The sequence below is a fragment of the Lucilia sericata genome, unplaced genomic scaffold (assembly GCF_015586225.1).
Source record: "Lucilia sericata isolate MDLA Ls3-8-SP2 unplaced genomic scaffold, ASM1558622v1 Contig000110F_arrow, whole genome shotgun sequence".
NCBI lineage: Eukaryota > Metazoa > Arthropoda > Insecta > Diptera > Calliphoridae > Lucilia > Lucilia sericata.
In genome coordinates, this window is record NW_023994142.1 from 355,986 (window position 1) to 374,781 (window position 18,796).

At 29.0% G+C, this 18,796-nt stretch overlaps 2 protein-coding genes across 3 annotated transcripts in view; one reads left to right on the forward strand and one right to left on the reverse strand.

Moving 5' to 3' along the window:
• LOC119600302 (putative uncharacterized protein DDB_G0267840) overlaps positions 1–18,796 on the forward strand; it is a 137,714-nt gene that overhangs the window by 17,088 nt on the left and 101,830 nt on the right. The window contains exons 2-5 of one of the 2 annotated variants that reach the window (XM_037950455.1): positions 6,112–7,417; positions 7,485–7,731; positions 11,166–11,279; positions 17,711–18,001. In XM_037950455.1, coding sequence (XP_037806383.1) covers positions 6,657–7,417; positions 7,485–7,731; positions 11,166–11,279; positions 17,711–18,001 — 1,413 coding nt within the window. In that variant the 5' untranslated portion in view covers positions 6,112–6,656. The remainder of the gene's footprint in view (positions 1–6,111; positions 7,418–7,484; positions 7,732–11,165; positions 11,280–17,710; positions 18,002–18,796) is intronic. The other variant, XM_037950456.1, reaches the window with a different exon arrangement.
• LOC119600303 lies at positions 8,303–10,264 on the reverse strand. The gene is made up of 2 exons (XM_037950457.1): positions 10,203–10,264; positions 8,303–10,012 (listed from the first exon to the last, which is right to left on the reverse strand). Exon 2 carries the CDS (start codon positions 9,958–9,960, stop codon positions 8,392–8,394), a length of 1,569 nt encoding a protein of 522 aa, XP_037806385.1. The 5' UTR covers positions 9,961–10,012; positions 10,203–10,264; the 3' UTR covers positions 8,303–8,391.

An 18,796-nucleotide genomic window follows, 5' to 3' on the forward strand; every position in this document is an offset into this window, starting at 1 on the left:
ATTTAAAAAACTTTATTTGCCTACAATTTTTAAAAATGTAAACAATTCCCGACTTTAGTTAAGTTTAATGAACACCTGATATCAATCGCATTCATCATTGAGGTCATAAACAAGGCTTTATTCTGTCGCTTATTTTTTAGTTAAGTGCAAATTCTGAGTTTTTTTTATTATTATAAATAATAAATAATTTAAATTTAAATAAACCAACAACTAACTACAAGCGATTGTTGATAAGTGAAGCATCATCATTTTATAGGGATTATATGACTATAAAAAGTGGGCCTATTGATAAGTAAATAAAATAGGAATGAAACCTTATTCTAGTCTTAGAAATACGAGTTGTTTTAAAAACATTAAAAGATCTTGGTATTACTGCGTTTTTGATCATGACGAGTCGGAACCGTAAAATATGAGGATCCTTTTGAAATAATGCACCAACTAAGAAATCTACAAAATACCGGTTTTATAAAAATAGATTAAAAATTCAGGATAGTCGTGGCCTTCATAATGACATTATCGGTTGTTTGTCTAAAAGCTTATGCATAGAATGGGTCCATTGGAATTCAGTTACTGACCAAACCAGCCACGTTTGCCGCTTAATATCATTATACATTTTTTTTTAGCAACAGAAATACGTTCATCACAGCTGCAACGTATACGGAACGACAGATATTCATGAATGAGAGATGAGAGACAGTAGAAAGAAGATCATTATAATTCAATTAAATACAACATCAACCACAAATCCACACACATCATTATCAGAAATGACACTCACTCAATTTCAAATTGATAACATAATAAAAGAAAATAACAAAAAAAAATATATATAAATATATTTTTACAATATTTATAACATACATTTCCAGTGGCGAATAAATTAGGAAACAGATAAATTAATATTAATTAAACTTTAAATATAAATGAGTACAATTTTATATAGAAAAACTACAAAACATATAAACGCTGCAGTTCAAGAGGAGAAAGGAGGAGGAGGAGGGGGAGGAGGAGGAGGGGGAGGAGGAGGAGGAGGGGGAGGAGGAGGAGGAGAAATAAAACTGCTGCAGACATTGTTGTAAAACAAATAATAAATGTCATAATAAATATATGATAATACGGCAAAAATAATATACATATTAAATGTCATGTGGCGGGCAAAAAAAAAAAAATTAAATAAAATAAACTAAATGATGACACCAGACTTGTTGTTTAAAGCCACTAGAATGTGGGTTAGAAACGAAACACACCTTTTCTGAAAAAAACACATTTGTTTCCTTCTGTAGTATCTCCAACTATTTTCCTAGTTTTCTAAATAATTTTGCAAAACATTTGCACGCAAATTATGTCAAACTAAAATAAAAATCTTTAAGGAATAACGGTTTTTATTTCAAAAACTGAGATCATCATTTAAGAATAAATTCATTTTGGGGCGTTTCCTTTTTTATATATATTTTTTAAATTATTTTTAATTTAAATAAAAGCTTTAGAGAGAAGAGAATTTATACAATAATTTTACAATTATTTACAATTATATTTCCAGAAAATTAACTTAATTATAATAACAGCGTTAGGCGAAATTATTTGAATAAGATTTACCCCCATTTTCACAATGTATAGTTATTTTTTAACTTTAAGATATATTGACAGTCTTCATACAAAAATTGTCTTAACTGGAAGAATAACTACCAGTTAAACGATAACTGGAGGTGGTGAAATTGGGGGTTAATTTAATTAAATGTTTTTCAATGAACTCTGATTCAAGATATTCATAGATATCGAAAAATAAGTTGAATAATGAATCAACTACAATAAAAACAACTTTGTCGTATATGAAGTAAAACCAGTCCATAACAGACCCTATAGACTCCATTACATCCTGAACAGCGTTCGGTGCTGTTAACACGCTCGTGGCATTAAAGGACCTTTTTCTTCAAAAAGTAAAGCCAGAGCTCGTGTTACAGTCAACGGAGATTGTTACCGCACCATGATCAATGATTTATTGATTAAAAATGGGTCATACGTCGAACGCAATCATCGATTTATTGAAATCAAAAGTTGGCCTGCAAGATCATGCGATTTTTTTCTGTGGGTCCATGTGAAATCTATAATTTATGTTGATAAATCATTAACAGTTGGTCGAAAATTGAACGTTCAATATCCAGTAATATAGTAGTTGGTATTTTGATTATATCACATATGTTTATGGACCCATTTTTCTGATTTTCAAAAGGAAAATTCTTAAATGTATGTTCGATAAATTTTTGTAAGACTTGATTCCGCAAGGTATCATGAAATTTCAGAAGGCTGATTTCAATTAACATACGGAAAGCTCTTTCAAATAATATTCATTAAAACGCCTTTAAAGAATTGTGATTTTAACGCCAACACGCCTGTTGCTTTAATTGTGATCACAAGACTTTTGCTCTTGAAATTAAAAGTAAAAACAAACATTTGTTATTGTTTAAAAGAAACTTGAAATATTTATGAATTATTAGGTGGATTGGTGGGTGTATGGTTTTTGTGCATTAACTAAATCGTTTAGGAACATTATATTACACGATTTTCATCAGTTCTAAGGTCAAGAGCTCTTTTAAAAAAACTCTTGAAAATTGGCTAATATAAAGAAAGAGATTTGCAATTTTTTCTAAAACGTTCAAAAAGAAATGTGCTTTTAAAAGTTTTAATAAAACTCGCAATTGCGTTGCACTTTTTCTTTCAAAATTCGTCCAAATTTATTAAAATTAAAATGAGAGCAAAAAGAGAAAATGAAATCATTTCATTTTAATGGCCTTGGCATCAAATCAAATCATCATTATTATCTTAAAAATTATCTTTTAAATTTAATTCTTTGAAAATTTTTAATGGTTAAAAGCACACAGGTGAAGGGGATTTTTGTAATTAAAGCTTTAAAAGGCCCCTTCTCCAAAAAGTAAATAAATAAGCTCCTCTTATATGATTTCAAGAAAATTTCTTTGTTCTTTTAATGCATAAATATTTAAACAAATTAATGAACAGAATTATAAACATTTTCCTTTTTGTTTTAATTTAGTTGTGTTTAAATATTGCTGGCAAAATGATGCCTGCTTTTTGAAATTTTTTTTAAAAAATTTCTTTATTTTTAATATTTTTTTGTAAAAGAAAAATATTGTTTTAAAAAAGAAAATTTTAAAAGTCTATATAAAATGTTTTAATTATCTGTGAAATGTGTAACATTCCGTTTATTTTGTTAATGTCACAGGCATTTATTCTAACGAAAATTGTGTAATTTTTATTATAATAATAATTATTTAAAACTAAACTATAGTTGGTGCGCGTGTTTAACATTCATAAACTAATGTAAAATTTACAAAAAGAAAATATGGAAAAAGAGCAAGTCATATGTATGTATGTGTATTTTCAAGATAAACCATAAATTGACGTCATGGTACATTTTTGTTTAGCCTTAAAAAATTAAAAATTAAAAAAAAAAACATAAAACACACATGTAAAAAAAGATTTATTAAACAATTTTTAACACTGGCGTTTACACCCTACACTCAACAAGTTGGTGAGGAAGTGGTTTATTTTCCTTTTTAATTCTCTGCCTAATTTTTGGTGATCCCTTTAAATATTTTGTTACTTAAAGCCATAAGTTATAAAAAGATTTTGTTAGGCGTCTTGTCCATTTGTTAGTTGAAATTAATTTCCCGAGGTCTGTAGATATCTTACGGATCCCTGATCTTGAATCAATTTATCAAATGTAAGTTCTAGAACTTTAAACGACAAAATCGGTCCATTAAAATATAATAAAAATCATCATCGCTACAGACTATAGACTAGACTATAGACTAGACTATAGACTAGACTATAGACTAAACTATAGACTAGACTATAGACTAGACTATAGACTAAACTATAGACTAGACTATAGACTAGACTATAGACTAGACTAAAGACTAGACTATAGACTAGACTATAGACTAGACTAAAGACTAGACTATAGACTAGACTATAGACTAGACTAAAGACTAGACTATTGACTATAGACTAGACTATAGACTAGACTAGACTATAGACTAGACTATAGACTAGACTATAGACTAGACTATAGACTAGACTATAGACTAGACTATAGACTAGACTATAGACTAGACTATAGACTAGACTATAGACTAGACTATAGACTAGACTATAGACTAGACTATAGACTAGACTATAGACTAGACTATAGACTAGACTATAGACTAGACTATAGACTAGACTATAGACTTGACTATAGACTAGACTATAGACTAGACTATAGACTAGACTATAGACTAGACTATAGACTAGACTATAGACTAGACTATAGACTAGACTATAGACTAGACTATAGACTAGACTATAGACTAGACTATAGACTAGACTATAGACTAGACTATAGACTAGACTATAGACTAGACTATAGACTAGACTATAGACTAGACTATAGACTAGACTATAGACTAGACTATAGACTAGACTATAGACTAGACTATAGACTAGACTATAGACTAGACTATAGACTAGACTATAGACTAGACTATAGACTAGACTATAGACTAGACTATAGACTAGACTATAGACTAGACTATAGACTAGACTATAGACTAGACTATAGACTAGACTATAGACTAGACTATAGACTAGACTATAGACTAGACTATAGACTAGACTATAGACTAGACTATAGACTAGACTATAGACTAGACTATAGACTAGACTATAGACTAGACTATAGACTAGACTATAGACTAGACTATAGACTAGACTATAGACTAGACTATAGACTAGACTGTAGACTAGACTATAGACTAGACTATAGACTAGACTATAGACTAGACTATAGACTATAGTCCAGTCTATAGTATAGTCTAGTCTATAGTCCAGTCTATAGTCTAGTCTATACTATACAAATAATATGTAAATGTCGAAAATTGGGCGCAGTGTGACATGCAATGCTATATCATCTTGGACTCTTATAAGGAGCAAGAAAAAGTACTTTCTATTTTTAGTATTTTCATCAAAAAGTACCCTTTTATCAAAAGTACTCTTCATAAATTTATTCAACTTCCCAAGCAATAATGACATAAACATTTAGTCGGTCTCATGCAGCTTTATACGTATTTCCCCCTTCTTCTGATTAAAACTTTTGATAAGGGAACAAAATTCACTTTAATCATTTATAACACTACCCCGCTTCCCCCTAAATTGATAATACAATTATGAAATTAGCATTATAAAAACAACTATTTGTATCAATATGCAAAATTAATTTCTTATCTTTATTTAAACTGTTTCTATTAAAAAAAAAACAATAACAAAAGCTGATTAAATAAAATACATTTTCTCTCTATGTATATTACTAATGCCGGGGGAAAAAATTAAATTGAAATTAAAACATTACATACTTAGAAAAATCAATAAATTTTCGCTTTTGTTTTTGTACAAATTTTCCTGAAACGTATAAATAATGATAAATACTCTCTGCATGTTGTTATTTTCTTTGTGGTGTTGAAAAATTGTTTATTTTAAAAGCCTCAGCAAGTTTGTTTTTATTCTGACCCACAACAGCACTCAATGGGAGGGGAAGACTTTAAGAAAGAAAAAGCCTCAACAGTCAACCAACTGACCAAGCAATATGTATTCTTATAAGGTCACTAAACTTTCAACAAAATCGTTTATGGTAATTTTTCAAAGAAAATGTTACAACACAAAAAAAAATGACACATGACCCTGAAAGATGTTTAAGAAAAACATCAATGCACTTAAAATTAAATAAATAGAGAAGAATATATATTATAAATAAATAATAAGCCAAAGTTGCTTAAAACTTTTAATTATATTTTTAATTTAAATATAACGTTTAGTTACAAAGTAAAAAACGGTTTTAAAGAGAATACTGTAAAACCCTCCCTCTGTTATATTGTTGTTGCTTTACTACATTTTCTATGTTTACATTACATAGAGGAATAGTGTGTTAATAAATTAAAGCATACCTTTAGGCTGCTTAATAATGTTAATTGTTACACAAACTGTAACAACATAGCACAGTGTTTTTTGAACTTTTAAGTTTTTCTTATTTTATTTGTTTTCTTTTTTTAATCTTTTCAGTTAAACGCCATAAATGAATCCAACGAAGTGCCATACCGGAAATAGTAAATGTTGAAAGGAAAAACAAAGAAACAAAATAAAACCTAAACAAAGAATTATCATAATTTTTACAACTTTTATTTTGTTTATTTTTAAAATACATATAATACAATTTGCTATAAATTCTTTTTTACATTAAAGAAGAAATAGCAAAGACAATAATACAAAAATAGCTAAACTAAAGAAGAAACAAAAAGCTTAAAATTACACCAAAAAGTACCTTTAAGTAGCCCACAAACCCATTGGATGAAAAAAAGTACGAATTATTTAAAAATTAAGCTCTCACAAACACATTGTATAACAAAAAGCTTTTTACGTTTTATTGCACATTTAACGTACACACACATACTATTAAAAGAAAAAGAAGAGATTACTTTCGTAAATCTAAGAAAAATAGAGAGAAAAGAAAGAAAGGTCGGACCTATTCGTGAATGAGAAATTCATGAAAATTATTAAACGAACTTCATACAAACACAAAAGAAATTGTATGAATTATATAAAGAAAAATGGCAGATAAACTGAATAAAACGACCTCTAGCATATCGTTAGATAAACAACAACCTATAAATATGACAAAAACAACTTCACCCCCAGCGCCCAATAGGGGAGAAGTATTGATAGTGACTAGGCTTGCAGAGAACATAACCGATAGCTATAGACTGGTTAAGCAAAAACAGCAAAAGTTTCATGATCTAACCAATCAACAGCATCATCATAATCATCAAAAGCTCTCAAAATTAACTAACAATGAAAGCTCTAACAATAGTAGCAGTAACAACAACAACACAAAGCTTATAAAGCCCATTTTGAAAGCGCCCACGGATGAGTGGCAAGAAGTTTGTTCACCCAAAAATAAACTTAAACGAAAGAAAACTTTATCAGCTTCCTTAACTTCAGTCACAGATTCTGTTAATCAAGAGAAAAGGACACGCATCGAGGGTATGCAGTTGAATTGTAGAGGTAGATTACATATCAAAGAAAATATTTCAACACCTACTACTCCCTCAGCAGTAAATACACCTGCCGCAGCAGCTCCCTCTAGAATAGAAAAACTAGCTGGCAAGCCACCCTTGCCACCCTCTTCCAAACAAACTCAGCCAACAGAATCTAAGGTTTTAGTAAATCCTCCGCCCAGACTAAAGCGTAAACTTCAGGAAAATGTTCAGACTATACAAAAGCTTAATGCTCTCACCGAGCAATTGCGTTTGGAAATCAATGAACTTAAATCGAGTTTAACCACTGAAAAAGGAGCTGTACGAGTTTTAAGGTTAGTTTTCTTTTATTTTAAATTAAAAGAAAATTTATTAATTTTATTTGTAATATTTTACCTACAGAGCCCAAAATGAATCTGAAGCACGTAAATGGAAAACTGAAGTGAAAAAGCTACAAAATGCTGTCGAGCTTTTAAAGAAAGCTGGTGCTAATAATAACAATAAAAAATGTGATACAGCCAGCACAAATAATGAAAACAACTTGCCACAGGCTGCCATGGGTGGCCTAGTCAATTATGAAATACAAAGACTGACAAATGAGATAAATGCCCTAAAAGAAGCCAATAAAGCTTTGGAGGAAAAGAAAGTGGTAAGTTTATGTTTTGTTTTCTAAAAGCATGTTGTTATCGTTGTTTTTTTATTCGGAATGTTAGAATTAAATTTAAAATAATATGCAATGAAAGCTCCTATTTGTGTTATGTTAAGCTTTAAAGTTTGAAGTTTTTAATTTATAAGATTTTTGTCTTTTCATATGAAAATTGATCTGCGAGTGTTGTAAAAGCTTTTTAGCTGTGGAATTTAAAGCTTTTTAACATAAACTAGTTGTTTACAATCGTCGCCCAGAACTTAAAAATGCCAATTTCTTAAAGCTTATAAAGCTTTTATGTTTGCATATTAGCTTGCTTCATAGAGTTATCATTTATCATACGAAAGGGTTTCATGTAAGTTTTAAGTAAACTTTTGATTAAAAGCCTCATTCTTTATTGCAAAGCTCACAAAAAAGCTCTTGTGGCAATCGATTTTTCATAAAAAAGCTCATTAAAAAGGTATTATTTTTACCAAAAAACTTTTTTCGCTAAGAAGAATTTTGTGATCAAAAAGCTCTATTTTGAATAGTTTATTAAGAAGGGAAATCAAAAGCTTTTCTGTATTGTGTTGTAACCAAGAATTCTTTATTTTTAGAGGCATTTTTAGAGATTTTAAGCACGGGAAATCATTCACTAAAACTTAAAACATTCTGTTCCTAAAGTTAAACATCAAGATTTAAAAACTCATAAAAACTTTTGCACTTTTGCCTAAACTCTGACGTCAACAACAACTCAAAGAGAAAACATATCGACGACACAGCCAACCCAAAAAATAAGAAACAAAATACTGCCTGATAATGTCTCAACTTAAGGACTACTGGTTCATCATCTTCAGAACGTCTTTTACGGGAAATACTTCTCCTAGAGCTGCGAAACGCCGCATTCATTAAACGATCCCAATAGTTAATGAAACCAAATTCCTGAGCATTACGTATTAACGTGTTAATAAAACCCAAATACGGTGAACCATAAGGCACAATATAAACCGCATGAAATGGAACAATACACTGTTCCATAACATGAAAAAGAGGTTGACCCCTATTGGAATGTTTTCTCGAATTGACATGAAATACTGAAACATGATATTTTTGCAAATAGGCATAGGACAAGTTATTCATTTCTATCAAATACTTGAATTGTAAATCGGGTATTTCGGTTAATTTGTCTTTCAACATGGCTCCATACATATTCTTAATATCTATGTAGCGGTGTATGTGTTTTAGATGACGTGGCAAAACGGCCATATGATAAGGACTCTCGACTAAATCCTTCATAGTATTAACATCCGGCAAATACTGGCGATCCACCAAATTACCCGTGAGATTACCTTTAAAAGCAGCCGATATTAACATGCCATATACCAGCCAAACGCACAGAAAAATACGTAAAGAGGTGGGCCGATGTAGCTTTAGAAAAGGCATGGCTATTATGCAGGCATACAATTGTAAAATAAATTTACTATTGAAACATATTCTTCTATAGCTTATAAGACAAAATCCACAGGCAAATATTATGGTGGATAAAATTGTAAACCATACTCCCATATTAAACGAGCGAAATAGATTCCAAAATGAGGAGGCAATTTTTGCTTTCGGCACCATGACACACAAATCATCTCGACTATGTACTATAGTATATTCCGCCCTCTTGTAAAAGGATTGCAAAGATAAGAATCTTATATTCACCGAAACGTCATCGATTTCCTCGACAATTTCTCTAAAGCAAATATCATTAGTAATCGAGGTATTGCCATAGGGTTTTACCCAATTTATAATGCGCGTAGCATTTAAACGTTCTGCCAAATAGCCCGACATTAAACCATCTGATCCTATTAATTGGTCGCGGTGATTATAAAACGAACGTATACCATCTTGATACATACACATACGCAAAGGTTTACCTCTCATATTCAAAATATTTTGGGGAAATATATCTCTAACTGTGAGATTATGATATCGTTCCTTGGCTTCTGTTTCCGGCAATAGTCGTTTGAGAAAGGGATCATAACGATGTATGTGTAATTTACCACCATAATGACAAATGACGGCTACGTTTAAAAGACGCATATTCCAAAAATTTTCAAAAGTATTTTCCAGCCATTCCGGCGTTACGGACTGAGAATCTTCTATCATAAGGAATATGAAGGTTAAATATTTGGAGGCTGATCTTCTGCGTAGAAAAGTTAACTGAACGGTTTGAGATATGTCTCGTAGTACCATTACCAAATACATGATTATGCCATCATCTTTGAGTATTTCTAGAGGCGCAGTGCGAAATTTGTTTCTAGAAATTAGAGGGAAATTTCACGTTATTATTTAAAAGTAGTTTTTTTTTCTTTCCATATTTCCACTTTGTGAAATTTGAAAAGATTTCTTAAAAGCTTTTTAAAAATGTTATCTCACAGGTAAATGGGAATTTCCCTTAAACGAAAGTGAATCTCTGTGTGTTTCTTTTTAAAATTTAATTTACTTACCTAAAAGATATATGCGATATGCCACAATCATTAAGCACTTTTAATATTTGTCCCGGAGAACTTAATGAGGTTTCATTTTCAAAATAAACATTTACCACTTTCACTTGAGAATTGCAGAAAATGCGGCTCGTGTAGTCAATCAGTCTTATTTTATACTTAAAATAAGTGCTTTCGAAAAGATAACTAGAGTCGTTCGCAGCACTCAAGGAAGTGATATAACAGCTGATGATAATAACCATCAAATAAAACCGACACATTTTCTCTATAATTAAAGGGACACAACTGTTACTTTAGCCAAAAATCCTCAGTGTTTTATAGCTTTCTATCAACACAGGACATAAGTAGTAGATAACAGTTATGCATACATATAAACAAGAGATGTCATGGTAATGACTGACTATCATTCAAAATGTTGTATAAACCATCATTGTTCAGTTATCACTGGTTGCCAATCATTAATTTTATTAATGAATATTTACTTTTGTTGTCTTTAGCAGTTTTTTTGTTTGTTTCCATTAAAATTTCTCAATTTTCACTCATTTGTATATGCAACATGTTGCCGCTTTCATTTAATTTCAAAAACAAACGAAATGACATTATCATTGCCACAGTCAGCCAGCCAGCAGCGTTAAGTGTTTGAAGGGAGTGTTTGTTGTTTTTTCTTTACTTGGGTGTATTCTTATTGAAACATTATTTAAGTTATAAGTTCAAATGAAAAAAAATTTAGTTTTACTACTAATATACTATTTAAAGAAAAATTGTAATTTTGTTTGCCTTGTTGTGTATAGTTTTTAAACTAATTTTGCATGTGTTGAAAAAAAAAACAATTCGCCCGCTATTTTTGGAATTGAAAGATTAACAAGTGTTTTTGTATGTGTGCGTCCCCGTTCCCTTGCGCAATATTTGGTTTACAACTCAATCAATCTTATAAAATCAATTTGGCGTTGTAATGACTTTTTACAGATTAATTGCGACGCTGATAGACGTAAAGCAGCTGATATACGCGAATTAAAAGATTCTTATGAAATCCGATTGACTCAAATACAAAAATCTGCCAAAAATGAAATATCACGATTGGTAAGTTTTAGTTTTATTTATATGTTTTCTTATTTGTGGAGTAAAAAAAACTAAAAATACTTTAATATGGAAGTTAAAAGGGAAGATTAAAATTTATGTTAAAAACATTTTGACAGATGACAGCTAAAAGCTAAGAGATGATACAAATGTTTATTTCCCCTAATTTTTTCAATATTTGTTTTTAAATCTTAAATGTTGAAGAGTGACATTTATTCCTTTGAAAAGAACTTTTTCATTTAAAACAATTTTTTAAATGAAATAGCTAATTTGAATAAAATTATCTTTTTCATTACAAAAATATTTTTTTAATCTAAAAGCTCCTTTCAGGAAAAAGTTATTTTTCATCAAAAATTATTTTTTTGCCAAAATGTTTTTCATTAAGAGTTTTTTTTTACAATTTCTTTTTATCCAAATGGCTTTTTTCATAGATTTTTTTCTAAATATTGTGGGAAATTTAGGGAAAATGAAAAGTTAATCAATAATTATTATCAAAAGTTTACAGTGAGAAAGAAATCTTATTCGAAAAAGCTTTTCTTTTCATCATAAAGCTCTTTTTTTTAAACAAGAAGCCCTTTTTTTAATCAAAAAATCTTTTTTAAGCAAAGAGCTCTTTTTAAACAAAAAGCTCTTTTTTAATCAAAAAGCTCTTTTTTAATCAAAAAGCTCTTTTTTAATCAAAAAGCTCTTTTTAAACAAAAAGATCTTTTTAAACAAAAAGCTCTTTTTTAAGCAAAAAGCATTTTTTAAACAAAAAGCTCTTTTTTAAATCAAAAAGCTCTTTTTTTTAAACAAAAAGCTCTTTTTTAAACAAAAAGCTCTTTTTTAAATCAAAAAGCTCTTTTTAAACCAAAAAGCTCTTTTTTTTAAATCAAAAAAGCTTTTTTTTTAACAAAAAGCTCTTTTTTAAACAAAAAGCTTTTTTTAAATCAAAAAGCTCCTTATTAAATCAAAAAGCTTTTTTCTAAAAAAATTCCTTTTCTAAAAAAATTGCTTTTCTATAAAAAGCTCTTTTGTAAAAAAGCTATTTTCTAAAAAGCTGTTTTTTAATCAAAAAGCTCTTTTTTGAACAAAAAGCTTTTTTCTAAAAAAACTTTTTTTAATCAAAAAGCTTTTATTTTATAAAATACTTATTATTTTACCGAAAAGCTCTTTTTTGTTGAATAGCTCTTTTTTTTAATCAAAAAGCTTTTTTATCAAAAGGCTGATTTTTAATCATAAAGTTATTCATTTCAAGGTATTTTTTTTTTTTAAATATCCAAGAAAAGCTCTTTTATTATCAAAAAGTTAAAAGCTCTTGAGCTTTTTCTAACAAAAAGCTCTTCTTTCACCAAAAAATTATTTTTTTTAAAATTTGATTTTAGCTTGAAAAACTTTTTTCTGATTATAAGTTCGAAAAACCTGAACAAAACAGATCACCGGAAATCCCTAATAGGTAATGGAATTGAGTAATTGATCAAATAATGCAATGAATTTCTTTAAAGCTTTGTCACAACTAATTCCATGTGTTTACTTGTTAAAGTAAAACTTTGTAAACATTTATAGTAAAACGCGTGAGAAAATATTTTGCAATTTGAATCCTTTAAAGTTTTTTGTTGTTGTTGTGACTCATTCATAAATTCATTCTTTATCTTGGACGTTGCAAGGCGGCGGCACAGTATTTGTTTAAAATATTAAACTGGTTCGCTCATTCATACAAAAAAATGTATTCTTTTGGGTGCAAACCAAAATAAATGAATGAACATTAATATTTTTTCTTTGGAAGCCTAAGGCCAACGGGCAAAATGTATACTGGGAGAAAAATTTTAGTAATAATTTTCAAATTTATGATTAAAAGTTTATACGATCGCGTCATATTCAGTACCAGATAGTTCTTTCCAGATTTCAGAACACAAAATTTGAAGTCTTATTATAATGCAATCTAATGAATTCTTTCACACAATTCTTTCGGTCAGTGTATTTTTGCAAATATGTTCGATTGCTGTTATTTAGTAATCACCGGGTTATTTTGGTGGATGTTGTGTAGAAATGCGATTAGAGAGCAGACAACAGATAGACAGGCAGGCAGCCAGGCCTGCAGCCAAAGGGAATGTCTTCTCATACTATATCTGAGTTCCCCCCTCCAACTATTTGGCAAATGAAAAGGTGTAACAGGAAGCCATCAAATACTGACCATAAAATAACACCAAAAAAATCGTCAAAATTTTTAGCAAAACAATTTTAACAAGTCAATGAACCTTTACGAAAACTTCGTTATATTTGAACTTTATTATTTAATAAGTCGTTGGTCGTCTCTACCAAATTGAGAAAATTGCAAGTGTGCATTAAGCAGTTTTGTTTTAAATAATTTTTAGCACATGTCATTTAGTTTATTAAATTTAAACATAAATTTTAATTTAGCATTCGGCGGTTTTACGTTTTTCCTAAGTTGACCAACATTTGGTTGTTAAAAAAAAATTATTTATAATTTTTTTTTTCTTCAACAAAATCATTTAAAACTGGCTGCATGTGGTGAATTTTGCCAAAGGAGATTGTTGCAGTTGTTATTTTTTTCTTTGCCACAAAAAAAGACACATTATTTAGTTATTTAATAGCTTTAAATGTTTTATGAACAAAATTGTGCGTTTTGGTTAAAAAAAGAGGTCTATTTTTTTGGTTTGGTTTTCGTACAACGAGTGTAAGTGTGCTTTTTGTGTGCGTTTTAAAAGCCTTTAGGCCAAATTGCATAAAAACTTCCCACGATTTGTGGTTTTACTCTCTGCACACGTACAAATTTATGTATGTTCAAATGAATTTTATTATTATGTATGTTATAGTTTAAAGAAATATATAAAAAATACGTTTAATTTTACAAAAAACCATAACAAAATAATTATTTTAAATGGTAGATAGACAGACGAGCTTGCAGGTAATAAATTTGTTAATTATAAATTTAAAGATATATTAATTAAGTTGTGTAAAAGACATTAATTATGTTACATTTATATTTGAATTTTTTTATGGTAAAAAATTTAGAATCGATTGTTATTTCGCATAAACATGTTTACATTGTAAAATACCCTCAAAAAACGATTAATTAGTGGAAAATATAAGCTTTTTTATAAAAGCTTTGAAAGCTTTTTTATAGTGAAAGCTTTTTAAAATGAAACCGTTTTAAGATTTGTATAAATATTTTTTTTACTAAAAACGTTTAAGCTTTCTTTAATAAAGAAAGCTTTTAAGCTTTTTTATACCCTCCACGACCATCAGTGGTGATAGAGGGTATATATAACTTTGTCATTCCGTGTGTAACACCAAGAAATATTCATCTGAGACCCAACAAAGTATATATATTCTGGGTCCTTATGAAATTCTGAGTCGATTTAGCTATGTCCGTCTGTCCGTCCGTCTGTCCGTCCGTCTGTCTGTCTGTCTGTCTGTCTGTCTGTGTAAAACACGCTCACGTTAAAACGAAGCAATATAATTTAACCAAATTCACCCAAAACATTCATTATTGTCCGGTACAGTTTGGTATTGAAAATGAGCAATCGGTTCACATTGGGAAAAGTTATGAATCAAAATTTAAAACAACCTCGAAAAAAATAAGCATTTTTTACACATTCTGATGTAATTTTCTCGAAAACTATGCAAGATAATTTCATGAAAGTCATCATACATTCGTTTCTACACAAGATATTTATTTCTGCTGAAAATTGCCAGCATCGGTCCATAATTTCATATACCTCCCATACAAAAGTGCATATTCCCGGAAAATGAGTTTTTTGTTAATAACTTCCGTCAGAATGTTGATTTCTTCACAAAATTTTACAAACTAAAATCTTATGTTAATAGAATTCATTGAGAGAAAAAATTTTCTGTATCGGCCCATACAAGGTCCCCTCCCGAAAATCACTTAAACGCGCATAACTCATTACTAAATTAAGATATCCATATAAAATTTGGAATAAGTATTGCTCATATGCACAGAAATATTACAGTGAAAGTTTTTTCCGATCGGTCCATAATTGGTCATAGCTCCCATACAAGGACCCTTCCCGAAAATCACTTAAACGTGCATAACTCATTACTAAATTAAGATATCCATATAAAATTTGGAATAAGTATTACTCATATGCACAGAAATATTACTGTGAAATTTACAAGGTCCCCTCCCGAAAATCACTTAAACGCACATAACTCATTACTAAATCAAGATATCCATATAAAATTTGTTACAAGTATTGCTCACATATACAGAAATATTACTATGAAATATTACTGTGAGAAATATTACTGTGAATTTTTTTCCGATCGGTCCATAATTGGTCATAGCTCCCATACAAGGTCCGCTCCCGAAAATCACTTAAACACACATAACTCATTACTAAATTAAAATATCCATATAAAATTTGGTACATGTTTTGCTCTCACATATATAAATATTACTATGAAATTTTTTTCCGATCGGTCCATAATTGGTCATAGCTCCGTACAAGGTCCAATCCCGAAAATCACTTAAACACACATAACTCATTACTAAATTAAAATATCCATATAAAGTTTGGTACAAGTATTGCTCTCACATATAGAAATATTACTATGGATTTTTTTTCCGATCGGTCCATAATTGGTCATAGCTCCCGTACAAGGTCCCCTTCCGAAAATCACTTTAACGCACATAACTATTACTAAATTAAGATATCCATATAAAATTTGGTACAAGTATTGTTCACATATACAGAAATATTATTATGGAAGTTTTTTTCGGATCGGTCCATAATTGGTCATAGCTCCCATAAAAGGTCCCCTCCCGAAAATCACTTAAACGCACATAACTCATTAAAAAATATTGATATATAAACATTTAGCACAAATATTGCTCTTATGTACATAAATTACACTATAAAATTGTTTTGCAATCGGTCCATATTTGGTCATAGCTCTCATACTAGGTCCCCTCCAGAAAATCACTTAAATGCACAATATTAATTACCAAATAATGATATAGATACAGAATTTTGAAAATTTGTCTTTATATACATAATTGGTCATAGCTCACATACAAGGTCCTTTTACGAAAATCTCTTAAACTCACATTACTCATTACCAAATAAAGCTATTGATACAAAATTTGGCACAAATATTAGTTTTATATACAAAAATTATATTTCAAGATTTTTTCACGATCGGTTCATAACATTGGTGCGGTCGGTCCTATACATATTTCCCTTCAGAAAATCACATAAATACTCATAACTTATTACAAAATTAAATAAATCTTGGGATTTTTTCTATTTAAGACATGAGAAAACTTATTTCTACAAATATTTGATCAATTAGAAAAGTATTAATATAAAAGTAGCTGGTGGAGGGTATTTAAGATTCGGCTCAGCCGAATATAGCACTCTAACTTGTTATAAAGAAATTTTTAATTTTTTTACTAAGGAAACTTTTTTAAAAAGAAAACTTTTTAGGTTTTTTTAAACAAATATATTTTACAACTGAATATTTGTAAACGTTTTTTTTTACAAAGAATTCATTTTAGGCTTTTTTATAAAGAAAGCTTTTTAACTTTTCTTTTAAAGAGAACTTTTGAATGAACACTTTTTATTATGAACGCTTCTTAAGATTTTTTATAAATTAAGCTTTTAATTTTTGTACAAAATGCTTTTGACGCTTTTTTGTAAAAAGGTTTTAAAGCTTTCAAGCTTTTTGATAAAGAAGACTTTCATACAGAAATATTTTTAAGCATTGTTATAAAGAAAGTATTTTTTATAGTGAACCATTTTGAAGATTCTTTATAATAAAAGCTTTTTAAGACTTTTATAATGAAAGCTAATTAAGCCTTTTTATATAAAACTTTTTTAGATTTTTTATAAAAAAAAACTTTTTAAGCTGTTATGTAACGAAAAATAGTTAATTCCTTTTATAAAGGAAGTTTTTAGTTTTCTTATAGAGAGCTTTTTTATAAATAAAACTCTGTCAAGCTTTTTTAGAAAGATTTTAAGCTTTTTATAGAGAGCTTTTTTATAAATAAAACTTTGTCAAGCTTTTTTAGAAAGCTTTTTAAGCTTTTTATGAATAGAGCTTTTTAATCTCTCTCGTAAAGAGAACTTTAACAGTATTTTTTATTATGAAAACGTTTAAAGCTTATTCATAAAGGAAGTTTTTAAAGATTTCTTATAAAAAAGCTTTTGGAGCTTTTTTGTAAAAAAAGCTTTTGGAGCATTTTGTAAAAAAGGCTTTTTTAGCTTTTAAGTTCTAGGGATCTTTAAAATTGTCCATGAAAAATTATAACACATGTGTACATGTATGTAATTCTCAATTCGAATTAAATACTGAAAGCTTTCATAGAAATATTTTTACCGGCAAAAGAGCCCTAAGAGTTTTTTAGGCATTATCTTGAATTATTTCAAAATTTATCTAATTCCTTAATAAAATTCTCTTTCTTACAGCTGGAGGAAATAAAAACTAAAGAACGTAATATTGGGCAACTAAAAAAGGATTTACAAATTTTACAAAATTCTAAAACTACTAGCAGAAATGCAACGACTAATAATACTAATTTAACGAATAATAAAACGACGAATTCAAATTTGAAACTAAATCAAAATAATAAAAAACCAAAGAGCAGCTTAACAAATGCTGCACAAAAACAAAATGAAGACTCTTCCAAAGATAAAGAATCTTCCAAAGAAACCACATCGAAAAACAAGGATTCAACTAAAAAAGCTGAAAATTCTGAGGTAAGTGATTAGAAGTTGATTAGAATTATTAAAATTTAAAAAAATCTTTAATTCTTAATTTTAAAATGTTTAAGAATAAAAACGAAGGAGAAAGTTCTTAATAGATTAGAGTTTCGAAAAAATTATGTAAATTTGTAGTGTTTTTGTTTCTTTCTTAATTAAGTTTGTTAACTTAATGATTTGTTTTGAAAAATTTTAACTAAATTGTTTTTATATAGAAACACCCTTCTCTGCATATCCGTTGTAATGCAACTAGAATCTGTCTTTGGTTTTAGGTTTATTGATTTTTTTTTCCAATTTTATTATTATTAAATGTCAACAGCAACTTATTGTCTTCTCACACTTTATTAAACTACGTTTTTATAGTACGTTTCTTCTTGACTTCTTTATGTAAGAAAGAGGAAGAAAAAAACCTCGACAAATTTTATTACCCTTCGGGTGGGTCCACATCATTAAAAAAAATCCAACTAGTTGCTGTTGTTGTCTCTAGTCTAAACTTAGACTCATTGATTTAAGCCGCCTCTTGACTCATTTGCCTCTGACAGTCAGTTAATGTCTGTTAACTTTGTTTCAAATATTGTTTGTCGTAAAATATACAAATTTACATAAAAATCTCATCATCACCTTAACGTCATTTATGTCTTAAAGAAGAAGAAGTAGAAAATAACGTCTTCTTCTGAAGCCTTTAAACGTTTGTTTTCAAAAAAAAAGGTGTTGATAAGAAAATTGTTAACCGCTTTAAATTGTTAACAGTTTATTTATTGTTGCAACATCGTTGATTGATACGAGCATAAA